The sequence below is a fragment of the Ailuropoda melanoleuca genome, chromosome 7 (assembly GCF_002007445.2).
Source record: "Ailuropoda melanoleuca isolate Jingjing chromosome 7, ASM200744v2, whole genome shotgun sequence".
Taxonomy (NCBI): Eukaryota; Metazoa; Chordata; class Mammalia; order Carnivora; family Ursidae; genus Ailuropoda; species Ailuropoda melanoleuca.
In genome coordinates this window covers 48,262,002-48,284,692 of record NC_048224.1, presented here as the reverse complement: position 1 = coordinate 48,284,692, position 22,691 = coordinate 48,262,002, and the positions used below count along the sequence as shown (strand labels likewise).

At 52.7% G+C, this 22,691-nt stretch overlaps 1 protein-coding gene across 2 annotated transcripts in view; it reads right to left on the bottom strand.

Annotated features, from left to right (window-relative positions):
• Positions 1–22,691, bottom strand: part of MORN5 (MORN repeat containing 5) — a 28,462-nt gene that overhangs the window by 4,026 nt on the left and 1,745 nt on the right. The window contains exons 2-4 of one of the 2 annotated variants that reach the window (XM_034663713.1): positions 20,964–21,111; positions 19,176–19,287; positions 15,468–15,599 (exon numbers count right to left, since the gene is read on the bottom strand). In XM_034663713.1, coding sequence (XP_034519604.1) covers positions 15,468–15,599; positions 19,176–19,287; positions 20,964–21,111 — 392 coding nt within the window. Of the gene's footprint in view, positions 1–15,467; positions 15,600–19,175; positions 19,288–20,963; positions 21,112–22,691 lie in introns of those variants that run through there. The other variant, XM_011220664.2, reaches the window with a different exon arrangement.

The following is a 22,691-nucleotide window of genomic DNA, read 5'->3' as shown; positions in this document are numbered from 1 at the left end:
CTCTCCAGGTTCAGGTCTGTCTGCCTTTGGGGCAGAAAGATTTCTATATTCTGGTCTGAAGCTTTAGAAGAGACCTCACTGCCCTGTGCAACTCCCTCCCCCCCCACGTCACCCCCCAGGAATCTCACCAATCACTAGGCGAACTGGGCTTCTTATAGAGAAGAAAAGGGTCTTTTGGTGAGAGAGACCCCAAATCTGACCATGGACCTCCCTGCTGAGAAGTCTTGCCTGGAAAGTCTCCCCACTCCTTCACCGGGACTTCAAGGCCCTCCATCCAGGTCTTCCTGCTCTCCAGACTGCCTCCCTCCCTGGCTCGCCTGCCTCACCCTGTAAAATGCAGTTACCTGCTGTATGGTAGTCACCCATATATAAAAGTGAAGAAAGGCCTAGATGAGAGTATAACAATTGCAGTGTAGTTTAAACATGTATAATTAACATGTGCTTTTAACATAAACACCCAAAGGCAATATAAATGTGTTTTTCCAGGATTTCTTTCAAGGTGGTGTTAAGGGCACAGTGAGCTAAGGGCCATGGGCTCAGGAAGGTGGTGTGACGTTGGAGTTGTCTGGTGAACGTGGCTTTTCCTTCACTGCTGCCACACTCCAAACTTGAGGCCACTGGAAAATGTGGGTGACTAGGCCCAGGGCCCTCCTGGCTGTCCTCCACCCCCACGGGCCCTGCCTGGATGGCATCTTCCCTGACTCACACTGAGGTCACCTTCACCCCCACCAGCCTGGGGCAGTTGGGCCCAGTGCACTCCTGGTCCTCGGAGCCTAAAGCAGATCTGGCACTTAAAAAGTCTTTAATGAATATCTGGTGAATGAAAGAATAAAGAAATGTAAAGTTGGGGACATAAAAGCAATAGGCTTACCCTGTGGGATTTGGACAAAGGGGGAAGAATTTCTTCCCCACCCTCAGCAAATGGAGCTCCTGAGGGGGCAGAGCAGATATGCCAAGTGCAGGGCCAAGGCTGCGGTTTCCTTTTTTGTTTTTTGAGGCCACAGATAGAGCAGCTCCACCGCACAGAACTGGTGGGTCATATGGGCTCATTCTGGGGCACCAAGCACACTCAAGATGCTCAAAGCCTCGGCTGGCCTGGGGCCTGCCTTACAATGAGGGAGGGGGCGGGGAAGGGCAGGCCTAGGCAGGCCACCAGCAGGGTCACTGATGGTGTCATTAGTGCAATCCCTGGGTCAGTGCAGTGCAGGGGGAAGAAAAGATCCTGAAAATCTCCCAACAGATGCAGGGCACTCCGAGCTCCCAGATGGTTGGCAGGGAGGCAGTGGAAAGGCGGCCAAGGGCACGGGCCCTGGAGTTTCACTGCCACCAGCTCGGAGACCTCGGGCAGGTGGGTCTCATTCCCTCATCTACGAAGTGCCTGCTGGTTCGAGTGAGGTCATTCCTGAAAAGTGCTTAGCACAATGCCTGGTACACAGGAAATGCCAAAAACCAAGAGAAAGCCCGAGGTTGTCTTCCCACTGTGAGACTCCAGGGTGCGTGTGACAGCACAGCATTGACTGGAAGGAGTTCTGTGTCCCAGTGCTGAGCCCTGGAGCCAACTTGCTGGCAGATCTTGGACAAGCCACTCTCCCTCTCTGAGCTGGGCTCCTTGTCTGCACTGGGGGGTGGGGGGCAGGTTTTCACCAGACCCCTGCAGAGCCACGATGAACGACACCAGGTGGGCACCCAGGAAGTTGGAGCTATGATTACCACGTTGATGGGTCTTTAATTCCCTAACTGGATGCCTTCAAGAGAGTGTTCTTAAGGGACTCAGAGCACCCCGGGACTTCTCCGTTCCTGCGGGGAGGAGGGAGGACCATGGGAGGAGGCGGTCTTTACACAAGGATCAGCATCATAAGGACCAACGACCACAGCTCAGCTAATGATTTTCCTTCGAAGCGAGGTGGGCAGGCTTGGGCAGGTGAGCCCAGAGAGGGCGAAGGGGCGGATTCGGGTTATCAGGCACCCACAAGCTGGATTCTGCAGCCTCTTGGCAAGCCTTTGAGCTGAGCACACCTGCGGTCACCACTGCTATGCAGCTCCCTCCCACTGGGACAGGGAGGGGACCAAGATGAAACCAGGCATCTTAGCCTCAGGAGAGGGGAAGAGGCTCACACTGGCAGAGCACCTGGAAGGTGCCTGGTTCTGTGGAGAGAAGGTCATGTCTGTCCTCTCCGCAGTGAGTGACACGGGTCGTCCCCATTTAAGGCAAGAAACCGGGGCTTGAAGGCAGACACAGTTTGGCCCACTTCATCTGCCAGGGCAGAGGGGCTGGGCTCATAGTGCTGGTGCAAAAGCCACACTCACGCTGTGTGCGCATGGCCACAAATGGGCGTGTTTCCATCCAGTCAGGTGAACGTGCGTGAGAACCTCCCTAGGTGTGCGTACGCGGGAACAGGTGTGTGCTGGGAGTGTGCAAGTGCCCAGCGTGTGTGTGGCACCCAGTGTGACAGTGTGGAAGGACCTGAAGTCCGATCGTGTGTTTGAGCAGGTGCCGAGGGAGGGGGCACCTCCGTCCCTCAGGGACAGCCTGGCGCTCGCCCACGATGCCAGGCCAGACCAGGCTCTGTCACGAGGGTTGCCCTCATTTCCCCGGGGTCAAGACCGATTCTCACATGGCTCCTGTGCTACCCGAGGTTCCAGGTGGGGATGGGAGGTGCCTGGTAAATGCGGCACCCCAGCCCGTGGGCAGTGCCATCCTCAAAGCCCGGCCCCACCCTCTGTGCAAACACAGGACTGTGCGAGCTTGCGCTGAGCCCAGTGCCTGCCGCAGGGGGCCCCTCACCTCCTCCTCGCAACTCCTGACAAGCAGCAGGCTTTGAACTTTGCTGGCAGGGCTGGTGGCCAGAGGCCAAGGCCACGGCATGGCCAATATTGACTAAGGGATCGTTGCCCAGGCACAGCCCGCCATGGAGCAGGAGGGAAGCCTTGGGGCTGCTCCTGATTTTCTCTGTAAAAGAGCATTTTCTGGGCCGGGTGGGCGGAGGGCTCAGAGGTGCGGCGGGGGGGTGGATTAAGGCAGGCTAGAGGTGCAGGGCTCAGCACTCACAGTTTATAAAGGCCTGTTCAAATGAGAGATGGCTGGGGACACCAAACCAATCTTCAGTATTTCTAAAATACAGAAAGGGAAACTGCAAGAACGGAAATGAACAAATGTTACAATTAATGCATTCAGACTTAATTATTAAATTAAGAAATCCAAACAATGTTATTACACTTGAAATCAGTTTGTAGGCTTGCTTTCCTCATTTTGCAAGAATTCTCTTGCACATGGCTCTCTAGAAGTCACAGCCCAACTGGTAGTCCAACAATTTACCAAAAAATGTGAAAAATCCTTTCAAAGTTGTAACGGCAAAAAATATATATATTTAATGTGGGAGTGCGGTATGTTTTGTTTTAGTATGTTGAAACCACGGGGGTGAGGCCTCCAAAGTCAGACTCAGGACTAGATTCGGGCTGTGCCTGGAAGGGATGAGTCTGAGCGGGAGGATGGCCACCTGGGGTTAGGGAGCACTCGCACGTGCCAGGCGCCGAGTCCTGCGCCTCGCACGCCTGGCCTCGCACGCCTGATCTCACACACTCCTCAACATTTGTCGTATGCACAGCTGGCATTGTCTCAGGTAGGAGTCTTGGGTCCTCCGGTTAGTCGGTGGAGGGAAAAGTGCCCCGAGTCATAATGCCCCTTGGGACTCTCTTAGGAAGGCCCCGTACTGAGGACGGACGGACGTAGCAGTAAGTGCTAAGCAGTTGGTATTCTGACACCGTTGAGACACAGTCATTTCTGCTGTTGAAGTCCAGATGCACAGCTGGGTTGTTAAAAAAGACATATCCCTAAATACCAGAATCATCCTAAGTGTGGCAAGGTGCTCCTCCAACAGGAGGCACGCAGAGCCAGAGACCTACGGATTCACGTCTCCCTGCACCCCCCCGGGGAGCCAGTGGAGGAAAGGTGCCAAACCACCAACAGAGCTTCCATTCCTATTCTTCTTGCTCCTCCACTTCTGCTTTTCAAGCACCCATAGTGGAATCTGTGTTCACGACACATGTTCATCACGTCTAGCCGCTGTACGCCGGCAGCTCAGGGAAGCAACGTGCCAAGGCCAAGGTCTCTCAGTTGGCCCGGGCCCCACAGCCTTTGCTCTGACCATTGCTCCCTTCCGCCCCTGCTCTCCAGCTGTGTGTGGACATGGGCTGAAGGGGACAGGCCTGGCAGTTGGGACCTCTGTCCTCCAGTCGGCAGATGCTGAAGGCTGAATTAAGGCTTTGGCAGCGGGGCCAGCCAGGAGGGGTGTTAGGATATTAATAATCTCCAGAACGCCTGGCAGACTAGAGCTCCAGCCTCCTAGGAGTCTTGCGAAGTCACTGTTAGCACCCCCATTTTATAGATGGTGGTCCTGAGGCTCAGAGAGGTGAGGTCATCTGCCCAAGCGAACCTAGCCAGTGAGTGGGCACGGGGGCAGGCCCAAGTCTATCTCCAGACCTGCAGCCCTCAGCCACTACACGCTTCCCTGAAAAACCGCTCTGTAACTGCCATGCCTTTAGTCCTCGCTGTCTGAAGGATGGCATTCGAGGCTCTCTCCACCCCACACCGCGTCCCTGGGCCTTAAATGCCCAGCTTGGCTGTATTCCTACATGCCTGTCGAAGCCCAGTCTGTCCATCCCTGCTGAAAGGAGACACCCCCGTGACCCTTCCTCCATCCCCCAACACAAGACCCAGTCTCAGGCGCTCCATCTTGGGGGCCCTATGTCCCTGCATCTCTCTGTGCTTTGTTCCTTCCCTTCCATCAGCGAAATCCACCTCTCATCCTTTAAGGCCTCGCCAAACACCCCCTTTTCCAGAACAGCATCACAACTACACCTGGGGCACAGTCAGGCTCTTCTCGCCGCTCCCCCAGCACACTGTGTTTCTGGCTTCTGGCACCAACAACGCATGGGCACTCCCGGTGTTTTGGAGAAAGAATCTCATATGTGATATTTCAAGTTAAACATTAACATAGACATCATAGGAATATAGAATTATGCTGGACTTCTTTCCACATACTTATTTTTAGGGTTGACGTTCATTTGAGAACGATGTTTGGGGGGTAGAAGGTTCGCTACATTCTTTTGTACAATTAGACTCCCTGCAGGCCCCATGCTTCTGTCCAGAGAGCGCCCATCCCAGGTCCAGTGACTGGGTATGTATCTGCTTCCCCTGGAGCACGCTGGTTGGAAAGGGCGGATGCAGAGTCTGGGCCCCCAGGGAGACCCTGGTGAAGACCTGTGTCTGGACGGTGGGGGTGGTCTTAGAGGTGTTGGGCTCTAGGTGGATAAGAAATGATGACGATGAGTTACAATGCCAAGGGCTGGACAGAGAGATGGCCTGCAGCCCAGTCTTGGAGTCCCCATCAGAAGCAGGTGGGTGGACAGCAGAGGACAGGTTGCCGCTGTGCCACTGGCTCCTCCCTTTGGGGCGTGGAATGAAGGAGGCCCTCCTTCAAAGATTCCCCGAGGATGTAAGTAATCATGATTGGGATCCCTGCCGTCGTCGTTCCTGGTACTTGAAGCTCCTCGTGGGCCAGGCACTGCTTTTGTTCTACCCCCTGTGTCACCTCGTTAACGCTCACCACAACCCCGTAAGGAAGGTCCTATTCTCCACCCCCCACCCCCCGACTTTTCAGGTGAGGAGACCGACGTTCAGAGACATTGAGAGACTAGCCCTAGATCACACAGATGGCACATGGCAGAGCTGGGGGCTGACAGGTCCTGTTCCAAAGCCCCGCTTGGAAACCTGCCTCCCTCTCCAGGAGGCCGAGCAGGACTTTCAGCCAACTGCCTCGAGTTCCAGAGTTTGGGCTGAGGTAGAGATGCAAAGCTTCTGCCCCCTAGGCTCCGGCCTTGCATTCCCTTCTATTCAAGGAGACAAAACAAGCCCTGACTTTGGCCAGCCTGGGGTCGACTCCAACTCCGACTCTGTGACGGAAGGGGAAGCTGTGTCCTTTGGACGCCTCCAGGAGGCTGCCGTGGGGGTGGGGACTTATTGTTACCAGAATCTGATGGCACATGGCAGGAGGGGAATTTCCAGGGCTCTTGGAATTGGGGTGGGGGAGAGAGGGAGCAATGGGCGGTTCTGGCAGGTCAGGGAGAGGCAGTAAGCCCGGCGGGCTGTTTTTCCTACAAGACCTGTACAGGGGACTGATTCCGCCCTCTGTAGGCAAACTTCTGTGGGCAGGTTCCAGTGTCTTCCTCTGCGGAGAAGTTCAATAGCTTTGCCCAGCTTCTCGGAGAGTTTCAGGATTCAGAAAAGGCCGCAGCCTCTCTCAGTTCAGAGCGTGGCCTCTGGTGTCAGAGAGGCCTGGGTTCAAATCCCGATGCCTCCCTTTCCTGGCTGCACCCGCCTGTGAACCTCAGTTTCCCCAGCGGCCAAGCAGAGGTGATGATACAGCCCTCAAAAGACCTGGAGGCGGTGAGTCCCTGGCGCAGCAGGGGCCTCCAATGCACGTCGTCATCTTCCCTTCCTACCCTTTCTGCTTCAGGCAGATGCCCAAGTCTGCCGGCGGGGTGTGTGGTCGTGCAGGCATTTTCCTTGGCAGTCACAAGTGTGATATTATCCCTCCACAGAGCCTTCATTACGGCGCTGCTAACAATACCCCAGATAAGGCAGGGAGGGCCCTGCGTGCCAGCCTCCAGGTGATTATCACATTTGGGCAAATTGCCTTTTGTGTCACGCCGAGATGCCGGCAGGAGGGCCCGGGCAGGGGACTCGCTGGGCCATTTTGCCAAAACCGCGAGGGAGGCCTTGTGGCGAGGCAGCCTGGGTTCGTTGGGGAAGGAGGCCCGGCTGGTGGTGGGGGCTGGTCCCGCCCGACACGACCACGCATGGGCTGTGCGGGGCCTTGGGTTTTTCACCTGTCAGAGGAAGGCCTCAAAATTCCAGGAGTCTTGGTCTGTCGGGGGCACTGGGAGTCTTGTTCTTTGGCCAGTTTTGGAGGAAAAATGTGGGGAAGTCTCTCGGGAAAAAGAACCATCACTGCAATCTTCGAAGGAGGGTCCTCCCCCCCCCCCACCGTCTCTTTTCCTCCTTTCACGAGTAAACTCCAGAACCCGCTCGAAGGCCATCCTCAGCTTTCAGTCAGCGAGACCCAGGGCCAAGTTCCAGGTCTGCCGCTTATGACCTGTGTGACTTTGGGCAACGCATTTCACCTCACCTCAGTTTCATCATCTGTGAAGTGGGGATAATGAAGACTGCCGCTTCCCAGGGTGACCGTGAGGATGAGATGAAGTGAAATAAAATAAACTATGCAACATGCTCAGACCAGGGTCTGGAACATAGGAAGCACTCAGTAAATGCTGCTTGTTTTTATTATCCTGCTTTTTCCTCCGAAATAAAACAGTGTCCCTTTGTATAGCGATCGGTCCATTCCCAGACTGCCATTTCAGTAGCAGCCTCAAGTTTATCCTAAGACGACACCCTGTATTATTTACTCAGATCCCCCCTGTTGCACATTCGGGATGTTTCCAGCTTTCACCTGTGCAATAATGCCAGAAAGCCTCAGACGACCAAGTGGTCTTTCATTTCTAGGTGTTCACTGTGCAACTTTCCTAAAGTTGGGTGGTAAGCAGATCGGCAATGTTTGGAAGCTCTCTGTCCTCTCTGGACAGAATGACCTTGGAGCTGGTCCGGCGAAGCGGAAAGAAGGGGAAAAACCTCTAGAGGCAGATACGCCTGAGTGTGAATCCCAGTTCCTGCCGTTTCCTGGGGGAGATTCCTCAGCCTTAGTTCTGCGTGCGTCTCAGTTTCCTCGTTTGTCAAGCAGGGATTGCGGGAACACTCCCCACCCTCTTAGTTGGGTGTCTGGTGCCTGGGAAATGCTCAGTCAAGGTCAGCTCTCACCTTGGTGTGAGGGGGGGAAGCCAGCCCGCACCTGCCAAAGCCTCCGAAACACACGGACCACCACGTCTCTTTCTGGACCCCCATTCATATTCCTCCCCCCGCCCCGCATTGTCCATTTAACTGAGCATACATTCAAATGAGGCTGGTGATCTTGATTTTAAATTCTGTCTGGAACCCAGAGGTTCAAACGCAAAGGGGCCCTCTCTGCAAATAATCACTGGTATGTGATATTTTTAAGAAGCCCAAGCCATTGTTTCTGATTGAAGGAAAGTTGGTGCTATTTTGAAGAGCAGCACGATTAAGCGGTGGCGTTATCTCTTTAACCATTGGGAATTATACGCTGTTTGAAAGATTTGTGAGCTCTAGGACATTTGCCAGATGTGCTTGATTCAACATTTCAGACAACAAAGGGGATAATGTTGGCGGGAATCTTGACGGCATTTCTGATGATCAGGATATTCTTTGAGGATGGTACTGAGACCTTTCGGGGAAGAATTTCAGCTTTTACATAAACTAATTTGGGATGCTCACTCTCTGTCTTCCACAAAGCAAATTTAGTTCATTGTTAGTTGTATATGTTAAAATGGTTACGAGGGTTTTTTCCTTTGAATATTAATAATGTGCCTTTCATCTGAGACACTCGCACGGGGTGTCATTAATTGCAGGGAGGGAGTAAGGATTAGTGGTGCAGTTATTTTGCAAATGATTCCTACCAGTAACGTTGAGGCAAGCAACGGCTACATGAAGAGACACACGTACAAACTGCTAACACAGCTCTGGCGGATCCTTCCTGAGCATAATGAGAGGGATGGGTAGGAGGCTAAGGGTTAATCTCCCAATTTCCCACCATATTAAAGGTAATTATCTCTAATATCTTCGAAAGCGTCCTTATTGGCCCACAGTATGTAAAGGACCCTTTATCAAATAAGGTAGCATCTCATTTTGGGGACTGCGGTGTTTTTGTCTTAAGACTCTAAAATGGGCCTTTTCATCCATTTGGGCATATCACTGAGCTCCCGTGGGGCGCAGGACCTGTGCTCCGTGGAGGACCCACCATGAATGAGGCATGGCTTTGTGGAGGAAGGGCCATGGCTGAGTAAGGAATAAACTAGGACACAAAGCTGAAAAGAACAGAATTTGGGCAAGAGTCGGGATTGGCTCTGACTCTGTCACCAGCTGTGTGACCAGGGACAAGGTATTAACCTGAGACCAGGTGTCCTCCTTGCCAACCGAGGGATGCCCTTGGGATAGCAGGGAAAAGCCAAGAAGATAAGCAGGTACGGTGCCTAGCAAGGGCCTGGCAAGGGTCCTCCATAATGACCATGCCTTTCCCTGTTTCCCTTCCCCGAGCTGTGGATGCTCCAGGCCATTCTTCCATGGCCTCCCATTACGGGCCAAGCACAGAGAGGAGGGGAGGACTGTGACAGGCAGAGAGGAGGGGGAAGGGCATCCTGGGCTGGGGAAGCATGTGAGGTGAGAACAGAGGTGTGTTTATCGATACAAGCGGCTGGTCAGGTTGAGCCAGAACATGGGGTGGTAGATGAAACAGGGGGGCTCTAAATGTCATAATCAAGAGCCCACAGAACCTAATGTTTCAGTAGCTTTTATTTTCCCAAGCAGAACCCCTGAGGAGGCCGACGTGTAGCATATCCAGTTTCATTTCGCCCCACAGCCTCTTTGCTGCTCGAGCACCGGAGAAATCTCAACTAATCCCAGTGGCCTCCCTTATCTTCCACCTCCTCCAGCCCGAGTGAGTAATCATCATGCTAACAGTCCTGGTGGCTCATCACTGGACACGGACGGGCCTTCGGCCAGGTGTCGTGCATCCTTAATCTCATTTTGCCTAACCACAACTCCTCCAGATTAAGTTAACTACCAGAATGCCCATTTTACAGATGAGGAAACAGAGACTCCAAAAGGAGACAAGCTAGCTAGCCATGTTCACACAGCAGGCCAGTGGCGGGTCCAGGGACCAGGGGCCAGCCATATTGCAGATCCTGGGCTTTTAACCACCACACCAGGCTCTCTCTCTGACCTCTCCCAGCCTCCTATGGGAGGCAAGTCCTGACTCCTGTCTCTGTTTTGCTTTGTGTCTGCTGTATTGAGTGGAATACTGCCTGCATGGGCTTGCTGCCTTGTGTGGTTTTTATGGTCCCAGCAGAGGCAGCCACAGAGTGCAGTGGAATGACCAGGGGCCTTGCAGGAAGATGGGAGTGGGTTTGAACCCAGCCTCACCTTCGCTGGTCTGTCATTCATTACTCATGCCCTAGTTCCCTAATGTCAGGCCTCTCCCGTTCCCAGCTCACTGGGTGCGTGGGAATTTCCCAGGGGATGCACTGCTCCTGAGTGCAAAAGCTTTAAGGTGGGCCCCAGAAATGACTGACACCCCTGAGGCTTGGACCTCAGGGAGGGGTGGGGACCTGGGCCGTACGTGCCCCACGGAGGCACCCACATGTGAGCAATTTCAAGCATGGGGCCACAGCCAAACAAAAACAATACAGACCAGATTTGGCCGGAGGGTCACAGGTTTGAGACCCTTAATGCTGAAGTTTTCAAGTTTTTCAAAGCTTAAGCAGCTTTGAGAGGTGCGGAGAAGCACAATAGTTGTTTTTATTATTCTGAACAGTAAGTTGTCTATTGGTGCCAGGGACTGAATTTTGTATAATTCGTTAAAGAAGAGGAGGGGCTTGTAGGTAGGTCGCCTGCCTGCCTGCCTGCGTTTCTTCCAGAAAGATTTAATCAGCTCCATGTCTGGGGACCTGTGTGGGGTACAGGGGACCCAATGGTGAATCAGACATAGTTACATGGTCCCCGCCCTCAAGAAGCTGTTATTCTAGTGCGGGGAGTGAGGCAAATAAAGATACTTTTACAGTTATGGGCTAAGTGTTGTTAGGAAGGCTTGTGGGGGCACAGAGGCGGGACATCTGACCCAACAGTGCAGGAGACAGGGGATGGGAAGAAGTTGGTCAGGGAAGGCTGCCTAAAACAATGATCTATCAATGGTGGGATGGTGGGTCCCAATCCTTAAGAGGGTTGTGAAATCCATTTAGTGCATAGCAACCAGAATTTTTTAAAAAATAGAGAACATCCTCGTACAGCTTACATACAAAGAATATGTCCAAATGTGTGTGTTTGTGTGTGTGCTGGGTGCTTACTTGCGGCCAGGGTCCAAGGGTTGGAGAGCCACGGTCTGAGAGGTTTCCTGCCGGCGTGGATCCCCAAAGCCTGGCACGCTGTCAGCACTCAGAAGCTTTTTGATGAGTGGAAGGATGGATTTAAATTCTCACCACAATCCAGCAAGCAGGTACCACCCTCCCCAGGCAAGAAAGGCATTTGTCAAAGCCCAAGTGTAGCAAACCCGGGTTTGTCAAGCGTGCTTGGCACTCGGCCATTTGTGGTTCAGCAGGCTAAGGCTTTCCGAGTCAGGCCTAAAGCAAGCTTCTCTGCCCGGGGACTGAAGCCGGGGCGAGGCTGGGGAGGAGCCAGGGCCATCCGGAGAGCCCCGAAGGTGAACCAAAGGCGACCCTTCTGCTGGTGCCCCCGCCGGTGACCTCCTATAAAAAGAGCGTCCCCAGCTCTGACCCACCCAGGTGGCATGTACTTGATAATAGCAGTGGCTCAGGCCACTCTGTTTATCCTGGGATGGCCTCAGGCACCACCATGGGCCTGCATCGCCAGCAGCCCTGCACCTTCAGGACGCCAACAGGAAGCACTGTTTATGGGGGCAGACCAGAATGCAGGGGAGAAAGGGCCCCAGAGAAAACAGGAGATGGACAGAAGTCCGAATTGGTCCCCCGCCGGGTGAGGTGAGTCAAAGGTAATGACTAGGTGGCCACAAACAGAGACTCCTTTTAGTGGTTTTTGGGACACTCCAAACTCCAACAGTCCTATAATATCAGGACTAAAATACCCCTTGGCTACCTTTCTCCTCCATCGTAGACTCTTAAGGTTGGAAGGACCCTAGAAATTATCCAGCCCGACTCCCTCATTTTACAGATGAAGAGCAAGGGGCCCAGAGAGGGAAGGTGCTGGCCCAGGGTCAGCCAGCAGGCAGCCCGAGAGCTGGGCCGGGACCCGGAACCTGGGTCTCTGGCACACAACACTGGGGCCTGGGGCTCTTCGGGTGCCATCTCGCCGTCTTTCCTATCTAGTCTCACCCCATTTGGCCCCTTCTCTATATGCAGCCAGAGAAATCCTTAAATGATGACTCAGTTACTATTCTACCTGCCCGAAACCTTCCCTTGTTCCCCTGTTGCCCTCGGGTGGAAACATACTGCCCTCCCCCTTCCCACCCCTTGGGCTTCCTCTCTTGCTCTTCTTCCCTTGACATATTGTTGTCTCACACTCCCAAACTACTTGTAGGCCCATAAATGTGCGGTGTTCTCCCCCATCTTATCCTTGGCACATGCTGTTCCCTCTGCCTTTCACTCTTCCCAACCCTGCTGCACTTGTCCCTCTTCTTCAGGCTTCCCGTTAGATCTTGCTCTTTCCAGGAAATGACCGTGGTCCTCTGACACTGACCTCCGGGTTAGGTATCCCTACTACGTTCCCTTGTAGCAACTCTGATCTACCGTCAGGTTCTCCTGCTCCCTGAGAGAAGATCGGTGATGCTGCCTAACCCAAAGTCAGATCCACATCAACTAGTCAATAAATGTTTGTTGACCAAATAGTCATCAGTGTCTGTCCTTCTCCAAACCTCCTGAGAACGGCCTTCCCTTCTCATGATGCATTTTTTCAAAGGCTGGGTTTTTCTTTCTTTCTTTCTTTTTTTTTTTAGAGCAGTTTTAGGTTCAAAACAAAACTGAGAGGAGGGTACAGAGCTTTTCTGTATGCCCCCCTACACCCACGCCTGCGTGGCCTCTCCATCATCGACCCTCTCCACCTGAGTGGTGCATTTGCGGAAACCACACGGACACCTCATAATCATCCGAAGTTTACAGGCGGGTTCACTCTGGTGTAGGACATTCAGCGGGTCTGGATGAATATACAGTAACACGGGGCCATCACTGTAGTATTGCACAGAGTATCTTCATTGCTCTAAAAATCCCCAGTGATCTATCTGTTCATCTCATTGTGCGTTTTTAATTTTCTTATCAAGCATGGCTTTTGCCCACAGGATTCTAGGAGCCACAATTTCTGATTCCCCAGTCATACCTTGCCTTTTTTATTTATGCCTCTGTGTCTTTGCATGTGCTGTTCCCTCTACCTGGAATGCCCTTCCCCAACATGCCTGATAACGAAATCCCTGCTCATTCTTTAAGACCCATCACTTCTGGTACCCTTTTCCTGACTTGACACCCTGCATCCCAGCCAGGTGATGAGTTCCCCTGCTCAATGGCCCTTCAACCCCCAGAAACTCCCCCCTAGGAGGAACGGTGAGAGCATCTTTGTATTTGTATGAACGATATTTGCAACTAGTTACACAGAAAGGCACACACGTGTTATCTTTGTAGGACAGAAGAGTGTGTACAAAAGCGCAGGGGCACCATGCCAGTGACGAAGCTACTCTCAGCTCCAAAGCCGCCCTTCTCTTCTCACTTTGCAGTCAGGACGGGGACCACATGACTGACAATTCCGCTCTGCTGGCTGACCCCCAGTTAGATGCTGCAAGGCATTCATGAGGAGACAGAGGGGCACCTTCTTTTCTGTGTGGCTTGTTGCTCGTGTCAGTGTCACGTCAGCAAAAGGCTGATTCACTTCTGGTTTCCAGTTTTCCCCCGAGCCCCTAGCTAGCATCAGCTTTATAGGCTCTCTCTCCAGACGCCCCTCTGGGCAGTGGGCCCTGCTCAGAGGTCTGGGTTGCCCCTTCTGGGGGTCCCTCTCTCGACCCTCTAGGTTTCAATATCCCAGTCTCAGGCTTTCCCCTCCAGGAAAGGGGGGGGGTTGCTGCTCCCTGCAGCGACTTTCTTTGCTTCCTCGATGCCCTCCTTTTGCTTTTTCAGTTCTCCAGTATCTCCTGATAGTAAATTCTCTGTTTTCCTGACTGGGCTCTGCCTGATGCAGAGACAGGGTTCCTGCTCACATGGATCTTACAGTCTCGGGGCAGAGACAGACGACCAGCCATTACTCACACAGACGAGGATTTCATTACAGTTGTTATGAGTGCCAGGAAGGAAAAGTACAAAGTATATTGGCATGTGAATGGCCCTGGGAAGCCCTTCAATAGATGAAACTGTTCGGCATTGTATAACTCAGCATCTCCTCAGTTTCCTTGATCAAGAAGCTTCATAGTGAGCCTGTCAACACCCAGAAGAATTAGTGCCTACGCAGTCTACTCTGCGAATGGAAAACGGGAAGTCATGAAAGAAAACTGCCAAGGGACTTGGAATGTGAGCATTTGCCATGTTCCTCCAGGAGCACCAGTGGTTCAGGGCTCCCCGAGCGCTCGGCTCCAGCGTTCAGCCACAACATCAGCTGACAATCCCCTTTGCTCTTATCCCAGCACCATGAGGCTAATCACCACCGACTCACTGAGTAAACATCCCTGTAGGGAGAGGAGGCTCTCATCAGCCAGTCCGGGGCTCCTGGTCTCCCTGGCAGTTTCTTTCTCATTTTAGAGCAGAGTTTCTTGACCTGGGTCTTTAGAAGGACCCCCATTAGACTACATGCAAAACGTATATATGTGTGTGTGTGTGTGAACATGTAGGTTTATGTGTGTGCACATGTGGTCATTTTTCTAGGAAGAGGTCCCATAGCTCTTGTTATTCCTTGAGGGACGGTGACTCCAAGAAAGAGAAAGGTTAGGAATCACCATGCTAAAGAAAACTTTCTTGTTCTTATTTGTACTTGGCCTCCTGTGAGTTTGGTTACCGTAAGTCTCAGTCTGATCAGCTTACATTCACTTACCAACGGAAGTGCTGGATCCTCCAAGGTACTTCCCTGGCTGAGGGGCCAGCCAGCATTCTTGGACCACATGCTATCATTCACCTTCTTGACCTTTACCTGTGCTGTTTCCTCTCTGGAAAACCTCTCCCCATGCCCTGTGGTCAACTCCCAATTATTCTCTGGGTCTCCTTTAAGCTGCCATTTCCTTCTTGAAACCCTCTGAATTTGGCCTTCTTTGTGCTCCCACAGCATCACTTCCACCTCCCTGGGACTCCCCAGATTTACCTCCCCTCCTCCCCACCTAGGGCCGTGTTTTCGCCTTTCATTGTGTTTTTCCCACGATGCGATCAACCCCTTCTCGTACTTGTCTGCTACCTGTCAAAACGCGAGCTCCATGAGTAAGGGGTTTGTGTCTAGCTTTGCCCAGCTCTGCTGCTCACACCAAGCACAGTGTCTAGTACACAGTCGGTGTTCATTAAATACCAGTCGGAGGAAAGCATGCAGAAATCTGTAGTTTAATCCCTTTAGTGCTACAGTTCTGTGCTGCCACAATTAACCACTGTGCTTGGCTTCACTCCATGACTATGTAGGGACTCATCAGCCATGAGAACTCCTGACTGTGAACCATTCAGATCATAATTTTTGTCTTTTGTCAGCAAAAGTTTCTTTCTCACCAAAATGCATGCATGTGTGTGCACACATATGCACACAGCTACGTGGGGGTGAGAAAAGAGAAAACACGCATCCCGGCATGTCAGAATGGGCATACCTGCATTTCTCAGGAAGCGATTCCTGTAGTCCTTGATTATCCTCGTGGCTGGGTTATAGAAGCCATCTCCACAGTCGTAGCAGCCCTGAGGGATTTTTCTAGGTGGGTCCATATTGGTGAGTTGAGAGATACCTTGAAAGGATACAATGGATAATTAAACAAAGCCAAATCTAAACCCAGCCCCCTAAAGTCCACTTTTGTCTGGTTCCCCGCTATTCAGAGCTCAGAGCAAAAGCAAAGGAGCAGTACCCCAGAGCAGCTCCCTGAAAATGGCTCTGGGAGCAGAGGCTTGGAGACTAGACCCCCAACTTCTTCCCGTGACCTCGTCCTCCATTTCTGGGGACACCATGACAAGGGCCTATAGGTTCTGGAGGCAGAGAAATCCTGTCGATGCATCACGTCCGCCATGTGGATAGAAAGGTGTGTCTAGAGGAGGGACGGCATGCAAGGGGTGGGCAGAGGCCAGAGGCACGAGCCTTCAGCCTCACTCAGGAAACCTGGCGGGGCAAGGCGTGTATAAGGAGAACACCAGGAAGAAATGGGTCAGGTGGGCAGGGATCAACTTTGACTCTTACCAACATACCACTAAATGCTGCCATTTAGTCAGTGCTTACCCTGTGCCTGGAAATTCATTAAATGCTTGACTCCTGCTATTTCACTTAATTCTCACAGCAACCCTGGGGCCCCATTTACAGATGTGAAAACAGGCTCAGAGAGGGCAAGTAACTCGCCCCAGACTCTCTGGCTAGGAAGCGGCTAGGCGCCCAGCCGTGAAACCTCTACGTTAGGCTGCAGACATTGGCACCACTGGGAGCTCGAGAGGAGTTGGTGCACCTTGTCGGTCACAGTGGCCTGTGTGTTGTGTATCTTGGAAGGCTGAGGCCTGAGTAATGGGTACAAGGTTGGAATAAATAACTTCCCAGCTTCTTTCTAACTTGCGTTTCCTGGAATTCCCTGTTCTCTGGACTGAGGGCCGGATGCCCACTGAGCCCAGCACCTTGCTCACGGTGCCGGGTTGGGTCCTGCCCACAGGAGGCCTTCTGCTGGTTACTGATACCACCTGTATACACTACCGGCTGACAGTTACCGGGCTCTCCCTCATGCCAAGCGCTTTCCAGCCATTCTCTTCCCAGAGCCTCACGCCAGTGCTGTCTTACAGATACTCAGAGAGGAGGGGAAGGGGCTGATTCAGCTTCCCCCTGCCCAGTACCCAGGGACTTGGCAAGGCAGTGGGTACTTAGGATGAAGTTGCCATGTTGGGAGTCGTCGGAGGAGAAGGAAGGACGCAGGGAAGGTCACTGCACTGCCCATGAGCCTGGCCCAGCCCCTCCTTTGACAAAACCAGTCGCCACGGGACAGCTGAAGGCCTGAGGCCAGGGGCTCTTTCCTCGCCTACAGGCTTCCGTCGGGGTGAGGAGCCCATGACAGAGTCCAGGCCCTGTCATAACTAACCCAGGAGGCGCCACCGACAAAGTTCTCAAGTGGCATCTAGACTGGTAGCTCCTTGAAGGCAGAGACTGTCCCCTGGGGCCCGGCCCGTGTCTGACACAGGGTAGATGCTCAGGAAATTTAATGTCATGGCCTTAACTCCCACACCGCATCTCCCCCTGCTGTGATGCCACTATTATCCTCCCTGTGTCACTCTTTGCTGAGCGCCTACTAGGTGCCAAGCAATGTGCCAGGCACTGGGGACACAGCAGAGACCAAGACAGAGCCCCTGCCCTCACGGAGCTCAGTCGGCGCGGGAAGAGACCCGCTGTGCACTCATGACAGAGCTCCGGGGACCAGCCCTGGTTGCTCCGTCGTATGCCACCGGGAGACCTTGCCTCGTCTGGGAATTCAGGGAAGGGGCCCCAGACAAAGGGACAATACACGGAGACCTGAGGGTTGGGAAGGAGTTATTCGGGTGCAGTGAGGGGGTACAGCATCCCAGCAGAGGGAACAGCAGGAAAGACCGTGGTCTTTTCAAGGAATAAAGATAGAGCCAGCACGGCGAGGAAGGAGAGCAAATCCAAGAGGGGCCGGTGGTGCGGGCTAAGGCTGGGCACAGCGGCAGGAGCCAGAGAATGCAAGTCATTTTAAGAATCTGGAACCTTCTCATGAGGGTATGGAGGAAGCACTGCAGAGTGGGTGGCGGGGTGGGGGAGAGTGGCAATCAGAGTCATGTTCTTCAAAGATGATCGTGACCGTGGGGTGCGGAATGGCCTGGAGCGAGTCAAACCTAGATCTCAGGAGACTAGGTAATTGAGGGGAGAGGATGGAGGTCTGGGACACGGCAGCACCAGACAGGATGAAGGAAACCTGCATGGTGTGTGGTGGTGCTCAGTCAACAATTATTTAATGAACAGATGAAGGAACACATTTGAGAGGTGGAATCCACAGGACCAGGTGGCTGCATGTGCAGGGGGAAAGAGGAAGGCAGGACTCGGCCCATCCAGGTGGATGGGGTGACAGTCTTTGAGGGAGCAATCCTTGGGGGAAGAAGGGGATGGTGGGGAGGGAAATGAGCTCCGTGCAGACAAGGTAAGGGATGCCAAATACAGGTGTTGGGGAAGCTAGCTGCAGGAACCTGGGGCTCAGGAATTTTCATCTCTGTTTGGAAGCTGATGGTATAAATGAAGTCTTAAGAGCTGAATCAGCTTGGTTAGGGAGCGGGTACAGAATGTTACGGAAGAGGGCTTAAGGCCAGAGAGCCCTGGGAACCCCCAAATTAATAATGGAGAGGGGGAGAAGGAGCTGACAAAGGAGACAAAGGGAGAGAAGTCTCACCGGGTCAACCATCTGATTCAAGGTGACACAGCCAAGATTTGAGCTCAGGTCTGCCTGACTCTAACCTGGGTGCTTTCTGGAGCTTTCTGCCCTCATGGAGACTGACTTACCCAGGCTCATCCAGCCACTGAGAGGGAATTTAGGATGCAAACCCAGACCTTCCAGCTCCAGGCTCTGTCAACTCCACCACATCATTTCGTAAGTTAGGATTTATTCTTAGAGTTCGCAAGTCACCTTCACACTTGTCATTTTGGATGTATTGTCTCAGCTGGGCCAACACCTATGCTCTTGAGGTGCAGCTGACCACACACAAGCCCCGGAAACACACGTGAGCCCCTTCAGCGGCCTCCCTGAATCCAGAGTCCAGGCCCACCTGTCACCCTCCGTGATGGAACACGATATCTGATGATACAGGTGACACAGAGAGGAAGATCTGGCCTCCCCCCCCGCCAGGAGTTCTGCCAGCAGGAAGCTGGTCTGGAGTCTGGAGCCTCAGTTTCCTCCTCTACAACATGAGACCAGAAAGGCAGGCGTGGCGGGGTCATCTGGAGATGCTGTGAGACAGGCATCACACAGAGCCCCAGCCACAGCCTGGTACACAGGGCACATGCTCCTTTAGTGCCGCTCAATTTCCACGCGACCGCGGGTACTAGGAACAACGACAGCCAAGATGGGCCACACACCCACTGCACGCCAGACCCTGCTGGAAACTTTCCATGCACGGTCTTACTTACAACAGACTTGTGCGACGGATGATGCTATTGTCCCCTTTTGCAGGAGAGGAACCAAGACACCGAGTGGTGCATGCCCTTCCTGTGGTCCCCTGCTGGTACGGCGGAGATCTGAGGGTGACTTCAATGGGCCGTGGCCCCTTACGCAAGGCTGCCTTTCATTTCCCTCTCGGTCTGGGTGTGAAGGAAAGGGAGGGTGCCCGGGTACCTGCAGGCTTCAAGCCGTGGCAGATCTCAGTGTAAAACCTGCGATCGTAGCTGTCGCAGTAATGCCAGTGTTCGGCGTCATACTGCAGCCCGTCCGAGAAGGTGTACGTGCCCTGGAAGACAAGGAGCATGTGTGTGGGTGGGAGGAAGCCCTTCTGCCAAGAAGGACGGGTGTCATGGCAAGAGGGTGATGTTCTCACCTTCTCATTGCCACAGAGGAGCGGGGAGAGCTATCCCGGTTATCGGGGCCGTGATGATTAGAAGGAACGGCTATAATGCTGGGCTCTGGGACTGGCACTGAATATATGGCAACTCTCTGCGAGATGCTGGGCAGATGACCGGCCCTTGGTTTCCTCATTTGTAAAACTGCCTCGTAACGGCACATATTTCACGGGGTTGATTTGATGAGACAGTACCGGCAAAGTGTTTTGCACAGTGCCTGGCATGGAGTAAGCATTCAGTCATAGCTAAAAAGGTCACAGCCACGGGTCACAGCCCTTTGTCCAAACACGTACATTCTGCTTTTGCTGCCCTAGGGCTGAAGGAGTCCCCAGGATGTAGAGGTCGCACTGGCCTGGGCATCAGGAAACGTAGGTGGAAATTCCGATACTATTAATTCACCGTGTGACCTTGGGTAAGTCACATCCCCTTCCTGGGGCTTAGATTCTCCAAGCTGTCACACAAGGAATGTTCCTTAACCTTTTTAGGTGGGCATTAGTGAAACTGATGAGAGCCATAGATCTTTCCCCAGGGAAAACCAAAGTCCCAGATACACAGAAAGTTTTGCATATAAAGTGGGAGGTTCTAATGACTGGGTTAGCTGACTTGTCATGATAGCAGCAGTGGTGGTGGCAGGAGTACTAAGACCTAACACTGACTGCCTGCTGTATGCCAGGTACTGAGCACAGCGCTTGGAGACAACACCGCATTTACACTCACGACCACTCCAGGACATGGCTGGTGCTCTCATGGCAGGCTGTATAATGGCCCCCAAGATATCCACATCCACCTGCTGGAACCTGTAAAAATGTTAACCTCTCATGGCAGGCTGTATAATGGCCCCCAAGATATCCACATCCACCTGCTGGAACCTGTAAAAATGTTAACCTTATATGGCAGAAGGTACTTCGCAGAGGTGATTAAGTGAAGGATCTTAAAATGGGGAGATTTTCCTGGATTATCTGGGTGGGCCTAATATCGGACCCTCTCAAAGGTCCCTTATAAGAGGGGAGCAAGGGAGTCAGAAGGATAGAGCACAAGATGATGACAAAAGCAGAGAGAAGGTGATGTGATGATAGTAACAGAGGTCAGATTGATGCATGGCCACCAGCCAACGAACGCAGGAAACTTCTGGAAGATGGAAAGGGTAAGGAAATGGATCTCCCCTACAGCCTCTGGAAGGAATGCAGCACCGCTGACTTATTTTAGACTTCTGACTTCCAGAACTGTAAGGTAATAAATGTCTATTGTTTTAAGGCACTGAGTTTATAGTAATTTGTTACAGCAGCAATATGAGGTACAGCTATTGTCCCCAGTTTATAGGGGAAGCCATGGGCCCAAGGTCACACAGTTAGTTAGCGGCACAATAGGATTCAGTCTCATCGTGGCCTCTCCCGGGGCCCTTCTGGATCCAGAGGAGTGGATTCCAGAGCCCTGGGAGATCGGCTGGAGGGGAGCAGGGGAATGGAAGGAGGTGGGCACCAGATGGAGAGGTCAGGGTGCTCTGTAGTGGGCGCTCTTCCCATCCAAGGCTTTGCCCTCTGCAACCTCCTGTCCTCAGGCTGGTCACCTTCACGACCAGTCCCTTTTCCCAAACGGCATCGTAGCGGCTCCCGCTGGGGAAGTACAGGGTTCCTTGGCCATGAAACATGCCATCCTTCATTTCCCCGACGTATTTTGTTTCGGTAGGGAGGATGTATTCCGCTTTGCCCTCCATCCTGCAAGGACAAAGGGAAATCAGTGGCCTTCGCACAGCAGCTGGAGGGTCAGAGCTGCCAGGCACAGGAGAGCAAGTGGGAACGGCATCCCCGGGGTGCTCAGGGGTTACTGTCCCAGCAATATACTGCTCAAGAACACCATTTCCGTTTCGTTTCCTCCAAAAACTCAAAAATGGGAGGGTCTGTGTTGTTGAAGGTGGGGGGTGGGGCAGAGAGTTTTGTCGGTTTGTCTTCCCCCTCACCTAGAGGCCGTCTTAGAGTTCACACATCCCATAACAGCCCCCTTGGTAAGCCCAGAGAGGGGAGGGAGGTGCCCAAAGCCACACAGGAAGCACTGTGAAGCAAAGACTAGGGCCAGGTTTCCTGGCAGCTGGTTCTGTGTCCTCCCCGTCCCCCATGCCCAGCCCACCCTTGCCCTTTACGCCACTTGTAGAGAATTGGGAAAAGGATGAAATTCAGACAGGGGACATGGGCTTGAATCTTACTTCACCATTTCCTAGATGTATCATCTTGGAGACCTTCCTAAACCTTTTCGCCTTCCTTCCTTCCTTCCTTCCTTCCTTCCTTCCTTCCTTCCTTCCTTCCTTCCTTCCTTTTTTCCAACAAATATTTACAGAGCATCCACTACATACCAACACCTACCATATGTGCTGAGTCTGGTCTGCTGGATACAACGAGGTCACAACAGTGATCAAGGCATGTGCCATCCCTGCCATCAAGGGGGCTTATGGTCTAGTGGGGGACACAATTAAGCAACTGCAGAATATGTGGGAACTGCCATACAGGGGAAGCAGGCTTCTACAGGAGCCCAGGCCAGGGACACCCAGCTTGACCAGCTGATCACCTACCTCATGTGTGAAAGGGCTGAGATTAATGCCCAAGATCAACCCAGATAATGTATAATGATTTTCCTAGTAAAGGGCCTGACATCCAGTGAGTACTGAAGAAGTATACTGTCCTTCATTTCTTCATCCCTGCATTCCTTCTCTGTTCTTCCCCCGCCGGCTGGAAGTCACCTCTTCTAACTCTGAACTTCTTTAGGTTTTTATGTGTCCTTCCGTTGGATGCTCAGCACTTTCTGCCTTACATTGTAATGATATTCCTCATGTTCCCTGTTTAATCAAAGCTCTGGAGAGGAAGACCTTGGTATCCTCAGCTCTTAGAATCCTGATTCTATGTAAACAGGTGCCCTGTAAACAGCTACTGTGTAAGGAATGAAGGGAAGAGGAAGATGCCGCTGTGGCATAGGCCCTGAGCAGAAGAGCGCTGTGGTCGAGGCACAATTTCTGAGCCATGTAGACCTGGGGCTGCCAAACCTGAGCCAGGCCTGGCTCCACCTCTGTGCCTGTGTGACCTTGGGCCAGCTCCTTTGCCTCTCTGAACCTGAGTTTCTCATTGGTAAAATGAGGATAATGACAACACTCCTCTCCAAAGTTGAGATAATTGGATGAAATAATAGCTATGAAACAATAGCGGAAGGCCCCAAATAGAGTAAGAGCTCGAACACAGTGTTGCATTTATTCTACTGCAAGACAGGACACGTGAGAGAAGGCCTTTTGTCCTTTACATCTTTACTCGAA